This window comes from Monodelphis domestica, chromosome 1, assembly GCF_027887165.1.
Source record: "Monodelphis domestica isolate mMonDom1 chromosome 1, mMonDom1.pri, whole genome shotgun sequence".
Classification (NCBI taxonomy): Eukaryota; Metazoa; Chordata; class Mammalia; order Didelphimorphia; family Didelphidae; genus Monodelphis; species Monodelphis domestica.
The window spans coordinates 206661888-206680533 of NC_077227.1; the positions used below are offsets into that span (position 1 = coordinate 206661888).

General features: G+C 41.6%; 1 protein-coding gene across 1 annotated transcript in view; it reads right to left on the bottom strand.

Moving 5' to 3' along the window:
* The window catches only part of TGM5 (transglutaminase 5), an 87916-nt gene that overhangs the window by 6552 nt on the left and 62718 nt on the right, over positions 1 to 18646 (bottom strand). Inside the window, exons 7-10 of the mRNA XM_007472435.2 lie at positions 12585 to 12723; positions 11075 to 11178; positions 7783 to 8022; positions 1547 to 1900 (exon numbers count right to left, since the gene is read on the bottom strand). Coding sequence (XP_007472497.1) covers positions 1547 to 1900; positions 7783 to 8022; positions 11075 to 11178; positions 12585 to 12723 — 837 coding nt within the window. The remainder of the gene's footprint in view (positions 1 to 1546; positions 1901 to 7782; positions 8023 to 11074; positions 11179 to 12584; positions 12724 to 18646) is intronic.

An 18646-nucleotide genomic window follows, 5' to 3' on the forward strand; every position in this document is an offset into this window, starting at 1 on the left:
CCCAAACTGTATTAGTTTGTCAAGAAAATTTTCACTTATAACAAATAATGTCTACATCAGAGCGGTGCTTCCCTTTGTTCCATTAATGCTATTTCATTATTAATAATGGCCTCAAAGTACAAGATTGGTGATGCTGGTAGCTCTGACAAGCCTAAGAAAAGTTATAAAGTGCCTCGGTATGTTTATATGAGAAATACTTACTAAATAATGGGGGTTGCTACTATGTATGATTTTTGATTTATGCAAAGGGTCTTGGAACATATTGATCATGTAAAATGAGGTCATGCTGTAATATCACATAATATTAAAATGAGCACTTTTTTGAAACTGGGTCTCCCCATCTCACCCAGGCTAGAAGTACAGTGGTCGCTCAAGGACCCAATCCCACCACTACTTGGCCTTTGCCATTTCCAGTTCTGGTTGGGTTACCAGGTGCTTCCTTTTTGGGGGAAGCTCATTATCTTGGCATTGGGCTTAGTATGGTCACCTGATTGGCCTAGCAAGAGGTATTTGGGTAAACATTTGACAAAAAAGGGATTTTAAAATGGCAGCATTCTTCTGTCTCAGAATTAATTTTTTTTATTTTTATTATTATTTTTTTAAACCCTTACCTTCCATCTTGGAGTCAATATGGGGGTTAAGTGACTTGCCCAGGGTCACACAGCTGGGAAGTGGGAATCCAGATTCGAACCTAGGACCTCCTGTCTCTAGGTTTCTCAATCCACTGAGCCACCCAGCTGCCCCAGAATTAATTTTTTAAAAAACCCTTACCTTCCATTTGAATCCAGGACCTCCCATCTCTAGGCTTGGCTCTCCATCCACTGAACCACCCAGCGGTCCCCTGTCTTAGATTTGATGTTAAGTCAGGAGGTAAGGGTTTAAAAAAGGGGTGGGTGGGTAACTAAATAGCAGAGTGGATAGAGCACCAGGCCTGGAGCTGGGGAGATCTGGGTTTCACTCTGGCCTCAGACATTTTCTCCCTATGCTACCCTGGGCAAGTCACTTAACTCTGACAACCTAACCCTTGCAGCAATTATGTCTTAGAACTGAAACTACGACAGAAGATACAGGTTTAAAAAAATGTGTAGAGGATACTTCTAAGTTTAATCTTCACTAGGAGCATTTCCCCATCACTTTCTTAGATCTCGACAATCAACAAGACAAGAAATCAAGACCTGATATGTAGTGCTTGCCAATTTCTAAGGTATAAACGCTGAAGATTTAATAATCAGCTTAATCAGCTCTTGAGGTAGCAGACCTGACTGAACTTCCTTAGTTTAATCTGTCTACCAGGCTCAGCCTCCAGGGGAGCTGGGATGGCCAATTTGTGCCACCATGCCCCACCTCCCTTCTCATTTTACTGATGAGGGAAACTGAGGCCCGGAGACATAAGGGACTCAGCCCAGTCTGAGCCGAGCTTCTGATGCTCCAAATCCTACAATCTCTCCCCTCGAAATGCTTAGCAGCCACCCAGCACGATGCCTTTGGTGTTTGATAAACGCTTGTTGAGTAGAATTGAACTGAATTTGGCCTTGCACACACATACCTTCGCTGGGCATTAGAGTGATGAATGCCGTGTCTTGCCAGAAAACATTCAGGGGGCTGCCGTCATGGAGCATGGACTGAGCGCTCAGGTTCACCTTAAGGGCTTTGAACTGAGGAGCCAAGTTGAACGTCTGTAGAACAAAGTTTATGTCCAGACCCAGGTAGGCAGGCTGGGTCAGCTTGAGTTTCAGGCTCACAGCCTGTGGAGGGGTAGGAGAATTGTGGCCTAGGGGTCCGCCTCCCCTTGTTGACAGGGGCCCTGCAGGCTGGGAACTGGCTCTGGGATGCTCTGGGTATCCTCTTGGCTGCAGTTTCTGAAGAGCTTTCATATATCTCTCTCGCTCCATGGGTGAGCCTAGATCAGAAAAGAACAAGGACCAGAGATGTAGACTGGGGAAATAATCTGATATTAATGGGGGGGGGGGTGAGGCTGCTCCCACCCCCAGTACCAGAAACATCTCTTCTGAGGTTATTAAAGTACAGGATGACTTTAAAAGAACCGAGCACTCTGCAAAAACTAGTGCTCATTAACTAGACTATGTCTGAATATGTAATAGGCTCCAAACCGTAGAGTTACCCATAACCTTTCTTTATTCTCTAGTTCTTTCACAAATTGGCTTTGACTACACGTTAATTTGGCAGCTTGGTGGTGTAGGGGAGAGAACAATGGGCCGAGAGCCAGAAAGACTCTTCTTCCTGAGTTCAAATCTGGCTGCAGACACTTATTAACTAGTGTGACCCTGAGCAAATCACTTATCCCTGTTTGTCTCAGTTTCCTCATCTGTCAAGTGAACTGGAGAAGGAAATGGCAAGCCACTCCAGTATCTTTGCCAAGAAAACACCAATTAAGGTCATGAAAAATAGCTAATCAACAATGACAAAACAACTCATTTATCATGAAATAGCCTAGTTACTAAAATATGAAAAATTACATTTTTGAAAGTGTTTCTTTTTAAATCATCATTTTGTACATTATAATATCATAGATACAGAATTAGAAGGTACCGCAGAGGTAGGGGTACTAGTAAATATTTAACAAGCAGCTTTCCAGAAAAAAAAAGATATATGACATACTTTGACGTTTCATCTGCAATATTCACATTTTCTCCATTATTCTCAAATCTAGATAGTTAATAAAATAATAAACCAAGAGTCTTGGCTTAAGACATTTTTTAATTTCTGAGGTATAAATAAATGTTCACACTGAATATTTAACAATCTAACAGGCTCTCAGGAGTCTGGTAGGAGTTGGCTCCAGCACAACCCTGCTCAGAAGTCATTGAGTCCAACCCCTTCATTTTTCGGATGAGGACACATAGCATAGAATGGTAGATTTAGGCTGGGCCTCACAACTGGAAGGGATTTTAGAGGCAATTCAGTCCATTCCTCTCATTTAATAGAAGCAGAAATGGGGGCCCGGAGAAGGCAAGTAAGTTGGCCAAGATTACACAGATCAGAATAAAAATCAAAAATGGGATCTGAATCATCCAAGTCCCATCAGCTCTAGAACCAAGACTTATCCTACCATATATCACATTGCTTTCTTTCCAACTTACTAGCTATCTCACTGATGTTAATTGTTGACCCTTTTACAAGCAGCTGAGTTAGCCAAAGGATCTAATGACCCCAGAAATCAATTATTTTAAAAGTATAAAATAACCATTGAAAATTCAGGAGAAACTTAGTCTCTGAGGCTTCAAAAGGCTCAGGCATGATGACAGACTGTTCAGATTTACATTAGGGCTGGCAGAGAACAATCTCAACACTCCTTTGTTGGAATTTTTACTAGAATCCCCACCTCCACCCCTATATCCTCTCCCATATTTTGTGGAGTAAAAATGGGATAAGAACACATAGGAGAAACATGTGTACAGACAAACATTATCCTTAGTTTCCTAATCCTGGAGTAGTTCAGAATCACAGAATTTCAGAGCTGGAAAATGATACTGGTCTCCTTGCTGCTCTTTATACAAAAGATAATCCATCTCTACTCTGGGTAATTTTTCTCTCTTTTTAAAATTCGTACTTTTTGTCTTAGAAGCAAGTATTTAAGTATTGGTTCCAAGGCAGAAGAGGAGTAAGGGCTAGGCAATTGGAGTTAAGTGACTTGTTCAGGGTCACTCAGCTAGGAAATATCTGAGTCCAGATTTGAAACTCAGGGCATTTTCACTGGTTCTCCTCCATGCCTTGAATGTTCTTTTTCCTCATCTCTAACCTTCAGGCTTCTCTGGCTTCCTTCAAGTCCCAGCTAAAGTCCCACCTTTTACAAGAAGCCTTTCCCAGTCTCCTTTATTCTCAAATCTCCTCTCTGTGATCATTTGATCATCTCCAATTTATTCTATACGCATCTTGTTCCTATATAGTTGTTTGTGTGTTGCCATTCGACTGTGAGCAACTTGAAGACAGGGACTGTTTTTTGCTTTTTTGCCTTTCTTTGTAAATTCAGCTCTTAGTACTGTGTCTGGTGTGTAGTAGATGCTGGATATATGCTTAATGACTTGATTTCCATGGCTAACTAGTCCTAGATTTTAATTTAGTGACTTGTCCAAGGAGGAAATCATCAGATGAAGGGTTTGAAGAATTTCAGACCAGTGTCTTTTGTACCATGCCGCCTAATCCATACCAGAGGAAGACCCCCCCCTCCCCCCGTAGCATTCCCATAAAATGAACCTTTGCTAGAAGACCTCTAGTGAAGGAGGACTCCCTCCTCAACCTCCTGAGAGAAACCATTCCTCTTTTCTTAGTTGTTCATTTGTTTCAGTTGTCTGACTCATTGCGATCCCATTTGGGGTTTTCTTGGCAAGTTACTGGAGTGGTTTGCCATTTCCTTCTCCAGCTCATTTGATAGCTGAGGAAACTGAAGCCAACAAGGTTAAGTGATTTGCCCAAGGTTACACAGTTAGGAAGGGTCATAGACAGGATTTGAACTTAGGTCTTACTGACTCCAGGCCCTCTGTCCACTGCCCTACCTATCTGCTCCATACCACTTTTGGATAACTAATTGCCAGGAAGTTCTTCCTTCTATAAAGGTAAAATTGACTTCTTTGCATCCCTTACCCATTGCTTTAAACTCTACCCTCTGAGGTCAAACAGAATAAGTCTAATCCCTTATTAAAGAACATCCTTCTTACTGAAAATAGCTCTTAATCTCTTTTGTGAGACTTTTCTTTCCCAGGCTAACCATCCTTCCTTCTTCCAGCTGGTCCTCATTCAATGTGATATTCTCTACATCATCTTTCTCTTACCAAAGTCCTTGCCCAACTGCAGTGCCCAGAACTGTACATTATGGCACATCATATTCCAGATATTGTCTACTCAAGTCTGCAGGGCTATCTTCTCCTTATTTTTGGAAGCTACGCCTCTCCATTCAGCCTAAAATCTCATTAGTTTATTTTTCTGCCACAGGAGATACACTACTGGCTCCTATTGAGATTAAAGCCCACTAAAACTCCCAAATCTTTTTCAGACAAAGTATTGCCTAAGCATGTCTTCTTTTTAAATTTTATTTATTATTATTATTTTATTTTTAAAAATATTTTTCTATGTTTACATGATTCATTTTTCCCCCTCCCCTTTTCCCTCTCCTCCTCCCAGAGTCAATAAGCAATTCCACTGGGTTGTACAAATGTTATCACTTGATACCTCTTTCCACATTATTCATTTTTACCATAGATCTGAAACCCCAAGTCATATATCCGTATATATAAACATATGTAAACGAGTGATAAGTCATTAATTTTTCTTTTGCATTTTATAACAATCCGGCCAGCAATTGTTATATAATTTTCCTTTGTGGGTTATAGCTTGAGAAGGAGAAGGGAGCCTGAGAAAAATGGGTGATAAATGAAGACTCAAAGACAAGTTAATTGATATGGGGAGCAGCACTAGATTCTTATAATATTTTCCTTTGAAAATTAATTAAAGGAAAATATGAGAAATAAGAGAACACGTGGAAGTAAGAATTCCGAGATAGATAGCATGTGGACAAGGAAAGATAAAGAGAGATAGAAGGAAGAACTCCAAGGTTGCAGGAATCAAGAGAGAGAGTAGCGCCCCTCACCCCAGCATTTATTGTGGATTGAGAGGTGATCAATGAATATGTAACATAGCAAGTAGGTCGTAACATTGGTTGAATAGACAATGACAAGATCAGAGGAGGTGGAGATTCACCTGACATGCGCTTTTCAAAGGAATGTGTTTTGACAAGGTGAGGACTAAGCCTTTGTGGCTTAGGCTCAGGAATTCTCCTGCCCTTAAAACTGTCTATACATTGATCATTAACTGATCTGATCAAGTATCTAATACATCAACCATACTTCCCAGATGCCAACATGCCTGGTATGCTACACATTTCTACTCCCATAGTTCTTTCTCTCAATGTGGACAGGATTCTTTCTCCTAAGTCCTTCAGGAAAAGTTCTGGATCATTGCATTCTACTAGTCCATTACATTGGATAGTTCCACAATGTTTCACTTTCAGTGTATAATGTTCTCTTGGTTCTGATCATTTCACTCTGCATCAGTTCTTGGAGGTCTTACCAGTTCATATAGAAATCCTCCAGTTCATCACTCCTTACAGCCTAAGCATGTCTTCTTGTCTTGTACTAGTAAAGTTGGCCTTTGGAATCCAAGTATGAGAGTGTATCTTTATCCCTATTGATTCTGTCCCTGACTCCATCATTCAATGTATTAGCTTTTCTATGTTATCTGAAAAGCCAATACACCTGCTGCCTATTCCTTTGTCCTATTCCTGAGCCCAGGCTATCAGACCAAACCATATGAAGACTCAGAGGGATTTACTACAGTCTGAAGCAGCCCAGGAGTTGAGGTCCAAATCCAAGTCCTCTGAGGTTTAGAAGGTTTCCAGAGTTGTTGAGGCTTACACTAAAGGGGTAGAAGATAGTGGGTACTTTAGGTTTTTGCTAGACTAGGTTTGGGGTGGTCCTAGGGGACATAGACTAAACAGAACTCGGAGGCCCACCCTGCAATATACCAACCTCTCAGTTTAGCACTATAGTCCTTAAAATTTTGTTGGAAGTCAAGAAGAGAAATGACCTTGATCTTAATGGCTCCTATTGGTGGCTCCTTCCTGTCTGAATTGAGCAGTTTATCTGAATGGGTTTTGGCCATTTAGAAGAGCAGTGGTCAATTTGGGAGGCTACCTGTCTGATCTGACCTTCCAGATACTTTCAAGGTTTCCAATGACATGAGGGAATCAAAATAGTAAATCATTTAGTTACTTGGCATCTCCTATGCAAGCTTAATTTTTAGCTGAGAGGAAGAAGTAAGAGATTTGTATATTCTTGGCTAAATGCCTTGGAATATAAATTGGCTTCAACTCCATTTCAAAATGCTATATTGGGGAGGGGATGGGTGGATAGAGAAGGAGCCAATGTGAAACAATAGAAAAATCAGAGGACCTCGGTTCAAATTCCACTGTTGATGCTTACTATGACCTTGGACAAGACACTTAACCCCCCTTGCACCTCAGTTTCCCCCTTTGGAAAATGAGAGAATTGAACTAAATGACTTCTAAGGTCCCTTCCATGTTTAAGTCTTTGATTCCATGAACTTCATAAGATAGAAACATTCTTCAGTTCTTTTTTTTTAAGTAAAAACAACAACAACAACAACAAAACACCTTCTGTCTTAAAATCAATACTAAGTATCAATTCTAAGGCAGTAAAGAGGTAATGGCTAGGCAATTAGGGTTAAGTAACTTGTGCAAGGTCATACAGGTACTAAGTGTCTGAGGCTGGATTTGAATTCAAGAAGATGAGGTTTTTTATTTCTAAAAGTGCTCTATCCACTGTGCCACCTCGCTCCCCTCAACTTTGAAATATTGTGATATAAATACTCCTCACATATATTGACAAAGGGAAAGAGAGTCCCAGCACCAATACCAGATATTACAATTACACTGCCTCTCATCCCCAGTCTCTCCCCTGCACTAAGTCCATTCACTCCCATATATTTTTGTACATCTCCACAAATGGACATGTTGGAGCCAAGACATTCAATCACCTTCTCATTACCTTGTATGTACCTTCTCATTATGAGTGTAGTCAACAATCACCAACTGACACTCTTTTCAGCTGTTTCCCAAAGTCATCACTAATTCATGGCACCAGGTACTTACTGCCTATACGTACTCCTTTCCATTTCCGTGAGAAACAACATCTTGTTCTCTGACCTTCTAACCCAAGTACTTTAAGTGATTGTGAGTTTGGGTGGTACCTTCTTGATACTTGTAGTTCTCAGTAATGTCATCTCTGTCATCGCTCTGGATGCTCTTAGTACTGATAAAATTGCCAACCGAATTGGTGTAACGGTGAAGTTTCTGCTCCTTTCCACCATAGACAAGCCAGGACACACAGTCAGCATTCACCATAGAAAAGGCAAAAGCTGTGTCATATTTCAGCTCCACCTCTCCTTCTTTAATGGCTCTGACTGAGGCAGGCCCACAGCAGTAGACACCTAGAGACGGGCAGAAGGCAAACTATTATAAGGAGTCATTTCTGATGAGTGGAAGAAACAAGATTGAGAACACACACATGGTGACCTCAAGAATATCAGCAAAGGCAACTCCAAAAAAATAACAAAATTCCAGTTAAGTGCAATGATGATCATTGGTGACAAATGATGCTAAAATATACTAACTTCTTGGAATCAAGATAGTGGAACACAAGTTTGTTGTTCAGTAATTTTCAGTTGTGCCCAACTCTTCATGATCCCATTTGGGGTTGTCTTGGCAAAGACACTGGAGTAGTTTTCCATTTCCTTCTCTGGATCATTTTACAGATAAGGAAACTGAGGCCTATAGGGCAAAGTGACTTGTCCAGGGTCACACATGTGGTAAGTATTTGAGGCCATATTGAAACTCACTCCAGGTCTAGCACTTTGTCCTTTGTAAGGAATGCTAAATACTTCATTAATCACAGTTGTTGTACTGATTAGTTTTGCATAACTTTTTTTTTTCTATTAAAAGGAACACAGCAATACTGCATTTGAGTCTGTATGCCAAAGAGATCAAAGATAGAAGAAGGTATTCGTACAAAAATATTTTTAATAGTTTTTTCTGTAATGGCAAAGAATTGGAAACTGAAAGGGATGTCCATCAATTGGGGAATGATGAATAAGTTGTGGGATGTGGTTGTAATGGAAAACTGTTGTACCTCTAAAAGAGAGAAGGAGAGAAAGGGTTGAGAGAATGAGAGGGGAGAAGAGATTGATTTTCCCCTCTCTTTCCCTTGGTGAAGACAACCTGAGTTTGTCTCCCCAAGGGACAGAATATGTCTCCTCAGAGAATGGGGTTGGGAGGTGGAGGTTAAGGACTGGAGGAGAGGGCTTTAGGGAAATGATCCAATGCCTCCCTTCTTGATCTTAGCTATTGTTGAGAGGCAGGATAGATTTTCCTGCCTCTGGATCCTCCCATCACCCCAACCACCACTTTTCCCTTTAAGATCTGAGTTCACTCCTCAGCCCTGGTCTTGAGCTAGTCCTCCCCTTTGGGGAGAAGTATGGTTCTCCCCAAATCTTCAGTCCCCTTCTTTGGTGTCAGAAAATAGTCAGACTTGATCTAATTAATAACACTTTTCTTTTTTTAAACCCTTACCTTCCATCTTGGAATCAATACTATGTATTGGTTCCAAGGCAGAAGAGTGGTAAGGGCTAGGCAATGGGAGTTAAGTGACTTGCCCAAGGGTCACACAGCTGGGAAGTGTCTGAGGTCAGATTTGAACCCAGGACCTCCTGTTTCTAGGGCTGACTCTCAATCCACTGAGCCACTCAGCTGCCCCCCTAACTAATAGCACTTTAATAGAGAACCACACAGGGAAGGGAAATTGAAAGTGGGTAGTAGGAGTCCCTAGGGACTGGCAGACTTACCCCCCCCCCCAATCTCAAGGGTCCAGGCCCTCAGCCTTGACCCCTCTTCTGGTCAGCTGCTGGTTGTCCCCACTCTTGAGCTAATTTGATTAAACTGCTGGAGTTCAGGACAAATTGGGGATAGAGAGGTGGAGAAAATCCTTGGAGAGGATTTTCTCAGTAGATGGCTTCTTTCAAAGTCCAATCTACAATGTTTGAGATGAGTAAAAGACTTTCAGGGATCACTAGGGTAGCAGTTGGTGTCCAGAGAGAGATCTCCAGCCTCCGAGATCCTCTTGTCAGGCTCTCAGCTGAAGGAGTGAGAATTGAAATGGCAGTTTCTGAGTTCCCCTCAGTCTCTGTTCTTTTCCTGGAATCCTGGGTCTCTTCCTTTCTGCCCCTCCCCTGTGTAGGCTGCTTCTTGCTTTATTGGATCAGATTTCCTTCTTTTGCATCTTCCTTTCTTTTGCAAATTCTTCTCTTACAACTTATAAGAAATGATGAACAGCATGAGTTCAGAAAAACCTTTAGAGACTTATAGGAACTGATGCAAAGTGAAGTGTGTAGAGTCAGGAGAAAAGGAGTCAAGCCTATTTCAGCAGACAAGATCTTGGCTTGGTCATAGCGAATATACTGATTTCTACAAAAATATTCTTTAAGGGTCTTCAAAGAACTCATTTTTTCTTTTTCTTCTTTTTAAAAAAAAATAACTAAATACCATTATATTGCTTTGTTTACTCTTCTCTTCCTTATGAGGTGATCTCTCCAGAGTAGTAGGTTGGAAAGGAGGATCTTTTTTATTCAGCTCAAATTGTAAGTGCTCCTCAGCTTTAATTATGTTCATTATTTTTTTGGGGGGGTCACAAATACAGTAACAAATATTTTACAACAACCAACTGTGAAGGACTAAACTATTATCAGCAAAATGAGGTTCCAAGATAACCATGAGGGACTCATGATAAACACACACACACACACACACACACACACACACACACACACACACACACACACAAATCCACTGTCAAAGAAGGAACTATTGTAATCTGCTTGAAGATCAAAGTATGGCATCCTTTGCTTTATTTCCTTCATGATTTTTAAATTGTATTTGTGATATGAATCTTCATTTATAACATGGGGAATACAAAATATGTATTGCATGAAAGCACTGCTATAACCTATATCAGACTGTTTATCACCTGGAGAGGGAAGAAGAGAGGGAGAGAATCTGAATTGCAAAATGTCAGAAAACAATTGTCAAAAATTGTTTCTACATATAATTGAAAAAAATTAATTAAAAAAAGGATGGGAAATATGTGATTGGCAAGTGTGTTGTAAAAACCAAAATGGATTAAAATATTAAAAATAAAAGACTCTTCCCTTCCATCTTAGAATCAATACTGTATATCGGTCCAAGGCAGAAGAATGGTAAGGGCTAGGCAATGGGGGTTAAGTGACTTGCCCAGGGTCACACAGCTAGGAAGTGTCTGAGACCAGATTTAAACCTAGGACCTGTCTCTAGGTCTGGCTTTCAATCCACTGAGCTACCCAGCTGACCCTAGATTAAATATTTTTTTAAAAAGAAAAGTAAACAAATCTGGGAAGAGAATATTGGCAGCATTTATCTGTCTGCTTGTAATAGCTTTCTTCTGGAAAACATTACCATTGCTTGTCTCTTGAGGAGTGGCATCTAGCAACTGCCAACCTCCATATCCTGGGGGGAGATCTTTGCGACTCATCCAGCATTCATTCCACACATGGAAATTCCTAAGAGAGAAGCCAGTAAAGTCATTGTTAGACTAAGGCAAAAAAAGGTTAAGTTCCTCAGAGGTCCCCCAAACCCTTTGAAGCAATAGGTCCACATGCACAGGGAACTGGGCCTGGAATCAGAAAAACTGGCTTCAGGTTCCATCCCAGAGACATCTTAGCTGTATGACCCTGGGCCAGACACTATGCCACTGTTTCTTTATCTGGAAAAATGGAGATTTTGTCTCCTGTTCATAGCACTTACGTCCCAAGGTTGTTGTGAGGATAAAAAGGAGATATTTGTAAAGTGCTTTACAAACCTTAAAGTGGACAAAAATGTTAACTATTGGAGGCAGCTAGATGGCTCAGTGGATGGAGAGCCAGATTTAGAGATAGGAGGTCCTCCTTTCAAATCTGGGAATCCAACATTCCCTAGCTGTGTGACCCTGGGCAAGTCACTTAACCTCCACTGCTTAGCCCTTAACCACTCTTCTGCTTTAGAACTGCACAGTAATGATTCTAAGACAGAAAGTAAGGATTAAATTTTTAAAAAACATTCTAACTATTATTATTATTATCCTCCTATAATCTCCAACATTGGTTTTAGTAGTGGTGAAATCATTTCCTTAGTGAAAACCATCATTTGCCAACCAGAAAGTTTTAATAGTAACTAGAAACACGGGGTTTTCGTCTTTCCAAAGGGCTCCTTTTTTCCCCACGTTCAGAAGTTTCTCTTAGAAAGACTTCTGCCCAGTGTTATTGATGAGAAGAAGTAGGACTTTCGGCCCTGAAGATGCTGTGGCCACTGCCCTAGTCTCAATGTTTTGATGGAGAGATTTGGGAGGATGCAACATCTGACCTCGTGGCAAGGAGCTTTCCCCCCCCTTTTTTACACCCTTACCTCCCGCCTTAGAATCAATGCTATGTATTGGTTCCAAGGCAGAAGAGTGCTAGTAAGGGCTAGGCAATGGGGGTCAAGTGATTTGAGAAGTAAGGCGCTTTTAAAGAGTGAAGTATCTAAGTTCCTTATTGCTTCTGCAACTATTAGGGATGGGACCTAAGTGTGTGTATGTGTGCGTGTGGGGGAGTCAAGAGGGGAGGATCAAAAACTGTTGTTTTCTTCAGTCGTGTTCAACTCTTCATGATCTCATTAGGGGTTTTCTGGGCAAAGATACTGGAGTGGCTTGCCATTTCCTTCTCCAGCTCATTTCACAGATGAGGAAATTGAGGTGAACAGGGTTAAGTGACTTGCCCAGGGTCACATGGTTAATAAGTATCTGAGGTCAGATTTGAACTCCAGAAGATGAGTTTTCCTGACTTTGGGCCCAACACTCTCTCCATTACATCACCTAGCTGCCCTGATCATAAATACAGTCCTACAACAAACTGAGGAAAGGTCTTCTATAGAGTTTAAGTGAAACTCTCACCATACAGTGTCCTTCTTCTTATTCTCCAAGATCCTGCCAGTGTTGTCAAAATACTCATCAATAATCAAATTTCCGTCTGTGTCATGCCCTGAATCAAAGTTGGTGATGACACGAGTGGGGATCCCCAGGCACCTCATCACTGTAGAAGGGATAGTAAAATTCAACAGACAAGTTCAATAAACATTTATTAAGTGATTACTGTGTATAAAGCATAATGCTAGAGCTTGGGAAAGATACAAAGTTTGGATGTCACACAGTATTTGCCCTGATGGAACTTATAGTCTTCCAGGGAGTCAAGACACTAACATGGATAAGTATAATATACAGTATTGCAGAATAAGTGCATCAGAGAGCTACATTAGAGAGCTTTCAAGCTTTAAAGTAAAGTGTTAGGAGAAGAGAAATCAGGGAAAGCTTTACTTTAGTAAAGGCAGCTAGATAGCACAGTAGATAGAGCACTGGCTTCTCAGAAAGACCCGAGTTCCAATCTAGCTTCAAACACTAACTAGCTGTATTGTTGTGGGAGAAACGCATCCAAGTTTGTGTCGGGGTCTTGCCCCAAGAATGGGAGACTCAAACTCCATTCAGTCCAGAAGTAAGAAAAGAATTTTATTTGAAGAAGAAGAGGTTTAAGGTGGTATAATAGCCTAATAGCTGGTAGAATAGTTTAGGGAAGTGAGGGTAAACCTGTGGCCTGGGTGCCAAAGATGACATGCAGAGCACTCTCTGTGGGCATGTGGCCACCCCTCACCCCTCCACCCCCACCCCCAAAGTTCATTAATAGAAAGGCAGAGGGACTCGGGGGAGCTGCTCCCCTCCCCTTCTCCATCATGTCTGATGACATTTTTTCACACACCCCACCCCTCTGCACAGCAGCCAATGGGAGAGCACAGGGGTTAAGGTGGGTGACTCACAGGCAGGAGAGCTAAGGGGGAGCAGAGTGCTCCAGCTACTCCCCTCCCCCTCTCTACACTCCCTGAGGACATTCCTCACTTCACCCACCCCTCTGCCCAGCAGCCCAATAGGAATGCCTCCTCCTTCCCCTATGTGGAGTAAGCTCCCCCCTTCCCCCCATGGGGGGCAGGCACGGCACTCAGTCTGGGGGGGTGGGGTGAGGGTGGGATCTAGCACTCTGTCTCTAAAAGGTTCACCATCACTAGTCTTAGGGCTAATGGATAAACCCAGGAGCTAGTAGAGTAGCCTCTCTGGAGCTGATAGAATTGCAGCTCTCCAGATGTGGAGAGAAGAGCATGAAAGAGCAGCTCCACCCTCTTTGTTATCCGGGTTGGCAAATTTATTAGAGTTTGGGGACTCATCATCTCCTGAAAACCCTGGAGAACGAGATGATCAAATTCAGATGGAGGTGTGTGTGGGGGTTTGACATGTATGTCCTAGGGAATAAGGAGCATACACAGGTTTGGGGGATTCTTCTGGAATGCCAGAGTCCCCAGTGAGCAGGTCCCATGTTCCTCCATTGTCCACCTTGTCATCATTTGTCATTGTGGGAGAGGTCCCGCTGCCCTTCTGGAATGAGAAGATGGGGCAGGGGATGTGGTACATTGCAGGACCACTATAGGTAATTGTATCTTACAGTTCTGAGCCAAAATATATATAGAACAATATAACTAATTAATAAAACAGATGAGGCACAATGCTGATGGCCCACTATAGTATACTACTGAACCAGTACTAATGATTAATGCTTGCAGTTTATGTTTGACTAATGCTGCAGTTTATGTTTGACTAGTGAGAAAATGCAAGATTTCAGAGTATGGGGGTCTTGTTCCTATTACTGTCCATTGACTGTCTCTATCGGTATGATCCTGGGCAAGTCACTTAACTGTTGTTTGCCTCGGTTTCCCCAAAAGTAAAATTTGGATAATAACAGCACTTATCTCACCCCTGGATTGTGAAGACCAAATGAAATCATATTTGTAAAGTGCTTAATGCAGTATCTGGCATATCTGAGGCACTATATTAATGCTTATCCCTTTCTCTCTCCAGTAAGACCCTGGAATTATAGGAAACTCACAGCTCAGGACCAGAGCCCTGAAAGAATCTTACTTTATGGTCTATTCTTACACTCCTTTCTCTAGGACACACATGTCAAAGTGCTTAGCACAGTGCGTGGCATATAGTAGGTGCTTTTTAAATGCTTATTCTGCCCCCCCCTCCCCCATTGTAAGCAGTTATGCAAACAAGGTTGCTGACTAGTCAGCTAGAAAAGATAAAACTATTGCTCTCTTAGAAGAAAGGAGAACTGGGCCAGTCTGACATGTAACCTAGATTTTGGGAGAATAGATTTCAAGGGGTACAGTGGAAAGCATCAAGAGGATCCAATGGACTGAAATCATTTAGGGGAAGTCAGTGCAGAGGAATGAGAAACTCTCAAGAATTAATTTCTGAAGACACAAAGGGAAACAATTCTCATTAGGAGGAAGAAAGGAAGAGACTAATTTCACTGCCAAAAGGATTTCTCCAACCAATTTAGATTTCAAACAGATTTCAAATTAGATTTCATATTCACAAGATGGAAACAGGGTATGACCTTGTAAGAAGAGTGTTTGGAGGACAAAAGCTCAGAATGACCTGAACCTTAGAACCATATAAAGCCTTTTTGGTTTATTTTATAAGGTAGAGGAAATTCTTCCTCTCACCTTCCCTTTCTTCCTCCCTCCCTCCCTCCCTCCCTCCCTCCCTCCCTCCCTCCCTCCCTCCCTCCCTCCCTTCCTTCCTTCCTTCCTTCCTTCCTTCCTTCCTTCCTTCCTTCCTTCCTTCCTTCCTTCCTTCCTTCCTTCCTTCCTTCCTTCCTTCCTTCCTTCCTTCCTTCCTTCCTTCCTTCCTTCCTTCCTCCCCCCCCCCCAAGAGCAAGTGGCTACTAGACTGCCTAAGGAGGAAAAAGCAAAGGGAAGAGAAATGAAGGTGATCAGTGGATTGTTTGTGAATGGCTCCTGAACTTTTAGGATAGGCAAGATTAGGATACTTAAGACTCAAAAAACAAACCAAGACAAAATATCATTGTGCTTCAATTTTATAATTTTACAAATGAGGAAACCGAGGCCCAGAGAGATGAAAGATTTTGCCCAAGGTTACACAGATATTCAAGTGACAGAGCCAGGACCTGAACCCAGACCCTCTGATTCCATATCTAAATTTTTTCACTTTTGATTGTTGCTATTGTTGTTGAGTCCTGTCTGACACTTCCTAACCCTATTTGGCATTTTCTTGGGAAAGATACTAAAGTGGTTTGCCATTTCCTTCCCCATCTCATTTTTACATAGTGAAGTGACTTGCCCAGGGTCACATAGTTAATAAGTATTTGAGGTTTCAGATTTGAACTCATAAAGATGAGTCTTCCTCTGATTCTAAGCTTAGCTCTCTAGCTATTGTGCCACCTAGTTGCCTGTTTCTTCTTATACTGTTTTATAAAAGTTGCCACCAAGCTAGCTCCTGATGGAGGAAGGGAGCAGGACACAGACAGCCTGAGGTGGTAATCAAATTATCCAGTTTTAATAGTCAGGTCCTCCTCCCTTGGACTTGACTCTGAGTGAGAGGAAAGATGGGAACAAAGGAGTAGCAATCAGTGTGGCAGGTCTGGGCAGAACCAAAGACTTGAGGTGGCTGGGGCAGAGTCTAAGCTGCCAGGTGAGTGAAGGGGGAGGGGGGAGAAGATGCAGGTGGAGCCAAGGAGAAGATGCTGCCAGTACATGAGGCCCTGAGCCTGGAGATCCTTGCCAGGCAAGAGAAGGGCGGATTCCCAGCCTGCCATCAGTGAATATTTGGAAAGGGCAAAGTCAGAGGGATGCGTGAGACACTCATAACCTAGAAAATCAATCTGTCAACAACACAGATCTCTCTAATATTCCTGTTGCTTCAGGCATATTTTTGGGAAAAGGGAAAGGAGGACCTCCTGAGAATTCTTCCCTGATTTTATGGATGGCTGCTTGAAGTTCCAGTGATGGTATCAGCATTCATTTAATGCTCTTAGTGGATATCATCTCTAGAGGTCAGGGAGGCTTCCTGTTGTAAGCCGGTAAAGAGGCATCATGGAAAGATGGTTGGTTTGGGAGTCAGAGGTTATAATAAACTAGTGTTTATGACATTTAAAGATTTACAAAGTGTTTTACAAATAAGATCTCATTGAATCCTTTGAATAACCCTAAGAGGTAATAGGTGCTAACACCACCCCCCTTTTACAGATGAAATTGAGATAAATTAAATGACTTGCCCAGGGCCACAAAGATATTAATGTCTGAGGAAGAATTTGAACTCAGATCTTCCTGACTCTAGTCTCAGCAGCACTCCATCTACTGTACCACCTAGATTTCTCCTTATCCTGTACAAAATACTTGAAAAAACAAGAACAAAAAAAACCTGTCTGTCTTAGTAACAACTCTAAGACAAAAGGGCAAGAGCTAGGTAAATAGGCTTAAGTGACTTGCCCTGAGCCTCAGTTTTCTTCATCTGTTTAGTGGAGATAATAGTAATTCTGCTATATCATAAGGCTTTGGGGAGGATAAAGGTCAGGGCATGTTTACATTTGTGAATGTTTCTGGTCTTACCCCTAACATAGGGTCCAAGTATTTAGAGCTGGGAGGGACTTTAGAGATGACCTAAATTAACTCATTCAGATTACAATAAGGAAACTGAGGCAGAAAAGGTGAATAACCTGCCTCACTTCACATAGGTAGTAAGTAACGGAGTAGAATTTGAACCCAGGTTTTCTGACAAAATATTGTGCTTTTATTGCTGGATCTCTTCCATCATGTCATTTCTCTGATTAGGAATCTGTTATGGTGGCACAGTGGATGGTGTACAGGGCCTGGAGGAAGACCTGAGTTCAAATTTAGCCTTAAACACATACTGACTCTGACCCTGTTTCTCCAGTTTCCTCATCTAGAAAATGAACTGGAGAAGGAAATGGCAAACCACTCCAATATCTCTGAAAAGAAAACCCCAAATGGGATCACAAAGAATCAGACATGATTGAAATGACTGAACAATAACAACAAATACAAGTCATCAGGCATACATAAATTACATCCCACATATAAAGAGATGAAAAACAGGTGGAATTTAAAACTACTGAGGGAGCTAGGAGATACAGTAGATAGAGTGTTGAGCCTGTAGTGAGGGGAGAAAGATCTGAGTTCAAATCCAGTGTCAGTCATTTACTAGCTCTGTGTCTCTGGGCAAGTCACTTAACTTTTGTTTGCCTCAATCCACTGGAGAAGGAAATGGAAAACTACTCAAAAATTTTTGCCAGGAAAATCCTATGAACAATATTGGTGTACCATATGGTACCTGGAGTCATGAAGAGTTGGATGTGATTAAATGTCACAGTGGAAAGATAATTGGACTTAGATTCTAAGCCTGGCTTTGCATGACACTGGGCATGTCAAATGAGAGAGGTGGATATAATAACCGCTGACATCCCTTATAAACCTATGGTCCTATCATGGCCCTGAACCTCAGTTTCCTTATCAGTAAAATGGGGATAGAGTTGTGGGAATCAAGTGAAATGATATTTGTAAAATTCTTAATTAAACCCTTTAAGGTTTACAAATGTAAGTTATTATTATAATTATCAACCTTTTATAGGAAAAGATTGGCTTTAACAGAGTTCTTTAACAGAGGTCTACATTTATAGACAAATATAATTGCCTGGCAAGCAGGCTTTATAGCCTGGTATAATGGAAAGAATGCTGCCCTTTGAAGCCTGGTTCTAGCACTAGTTTTGTGACCTTGGAGAATTCACATGACTTACCCAAGTCTCAGTTTCATTATCTGTAAAATGAGGTGATGATGATACTTGCAATATGGAGTTGTATGAAGAGGGAACTTTGTAAACCTTAAAGCACTATTTAAATATACCTAGAGATTGCATAACTGCTGGACTTGTGCATCACAAATTGAGGGGCATCAAATCCTTCTGGTATCAGTGATTAGAATTCTAGGTATTGGAGCAGCCAAGTAGCCCAGTGGATAGCGTACCAGACCTGGAGCCAAGAGGACCTGGGTTTAAATTTGGCCTCAGATACTTACTGGCTGCGTGACCCCGA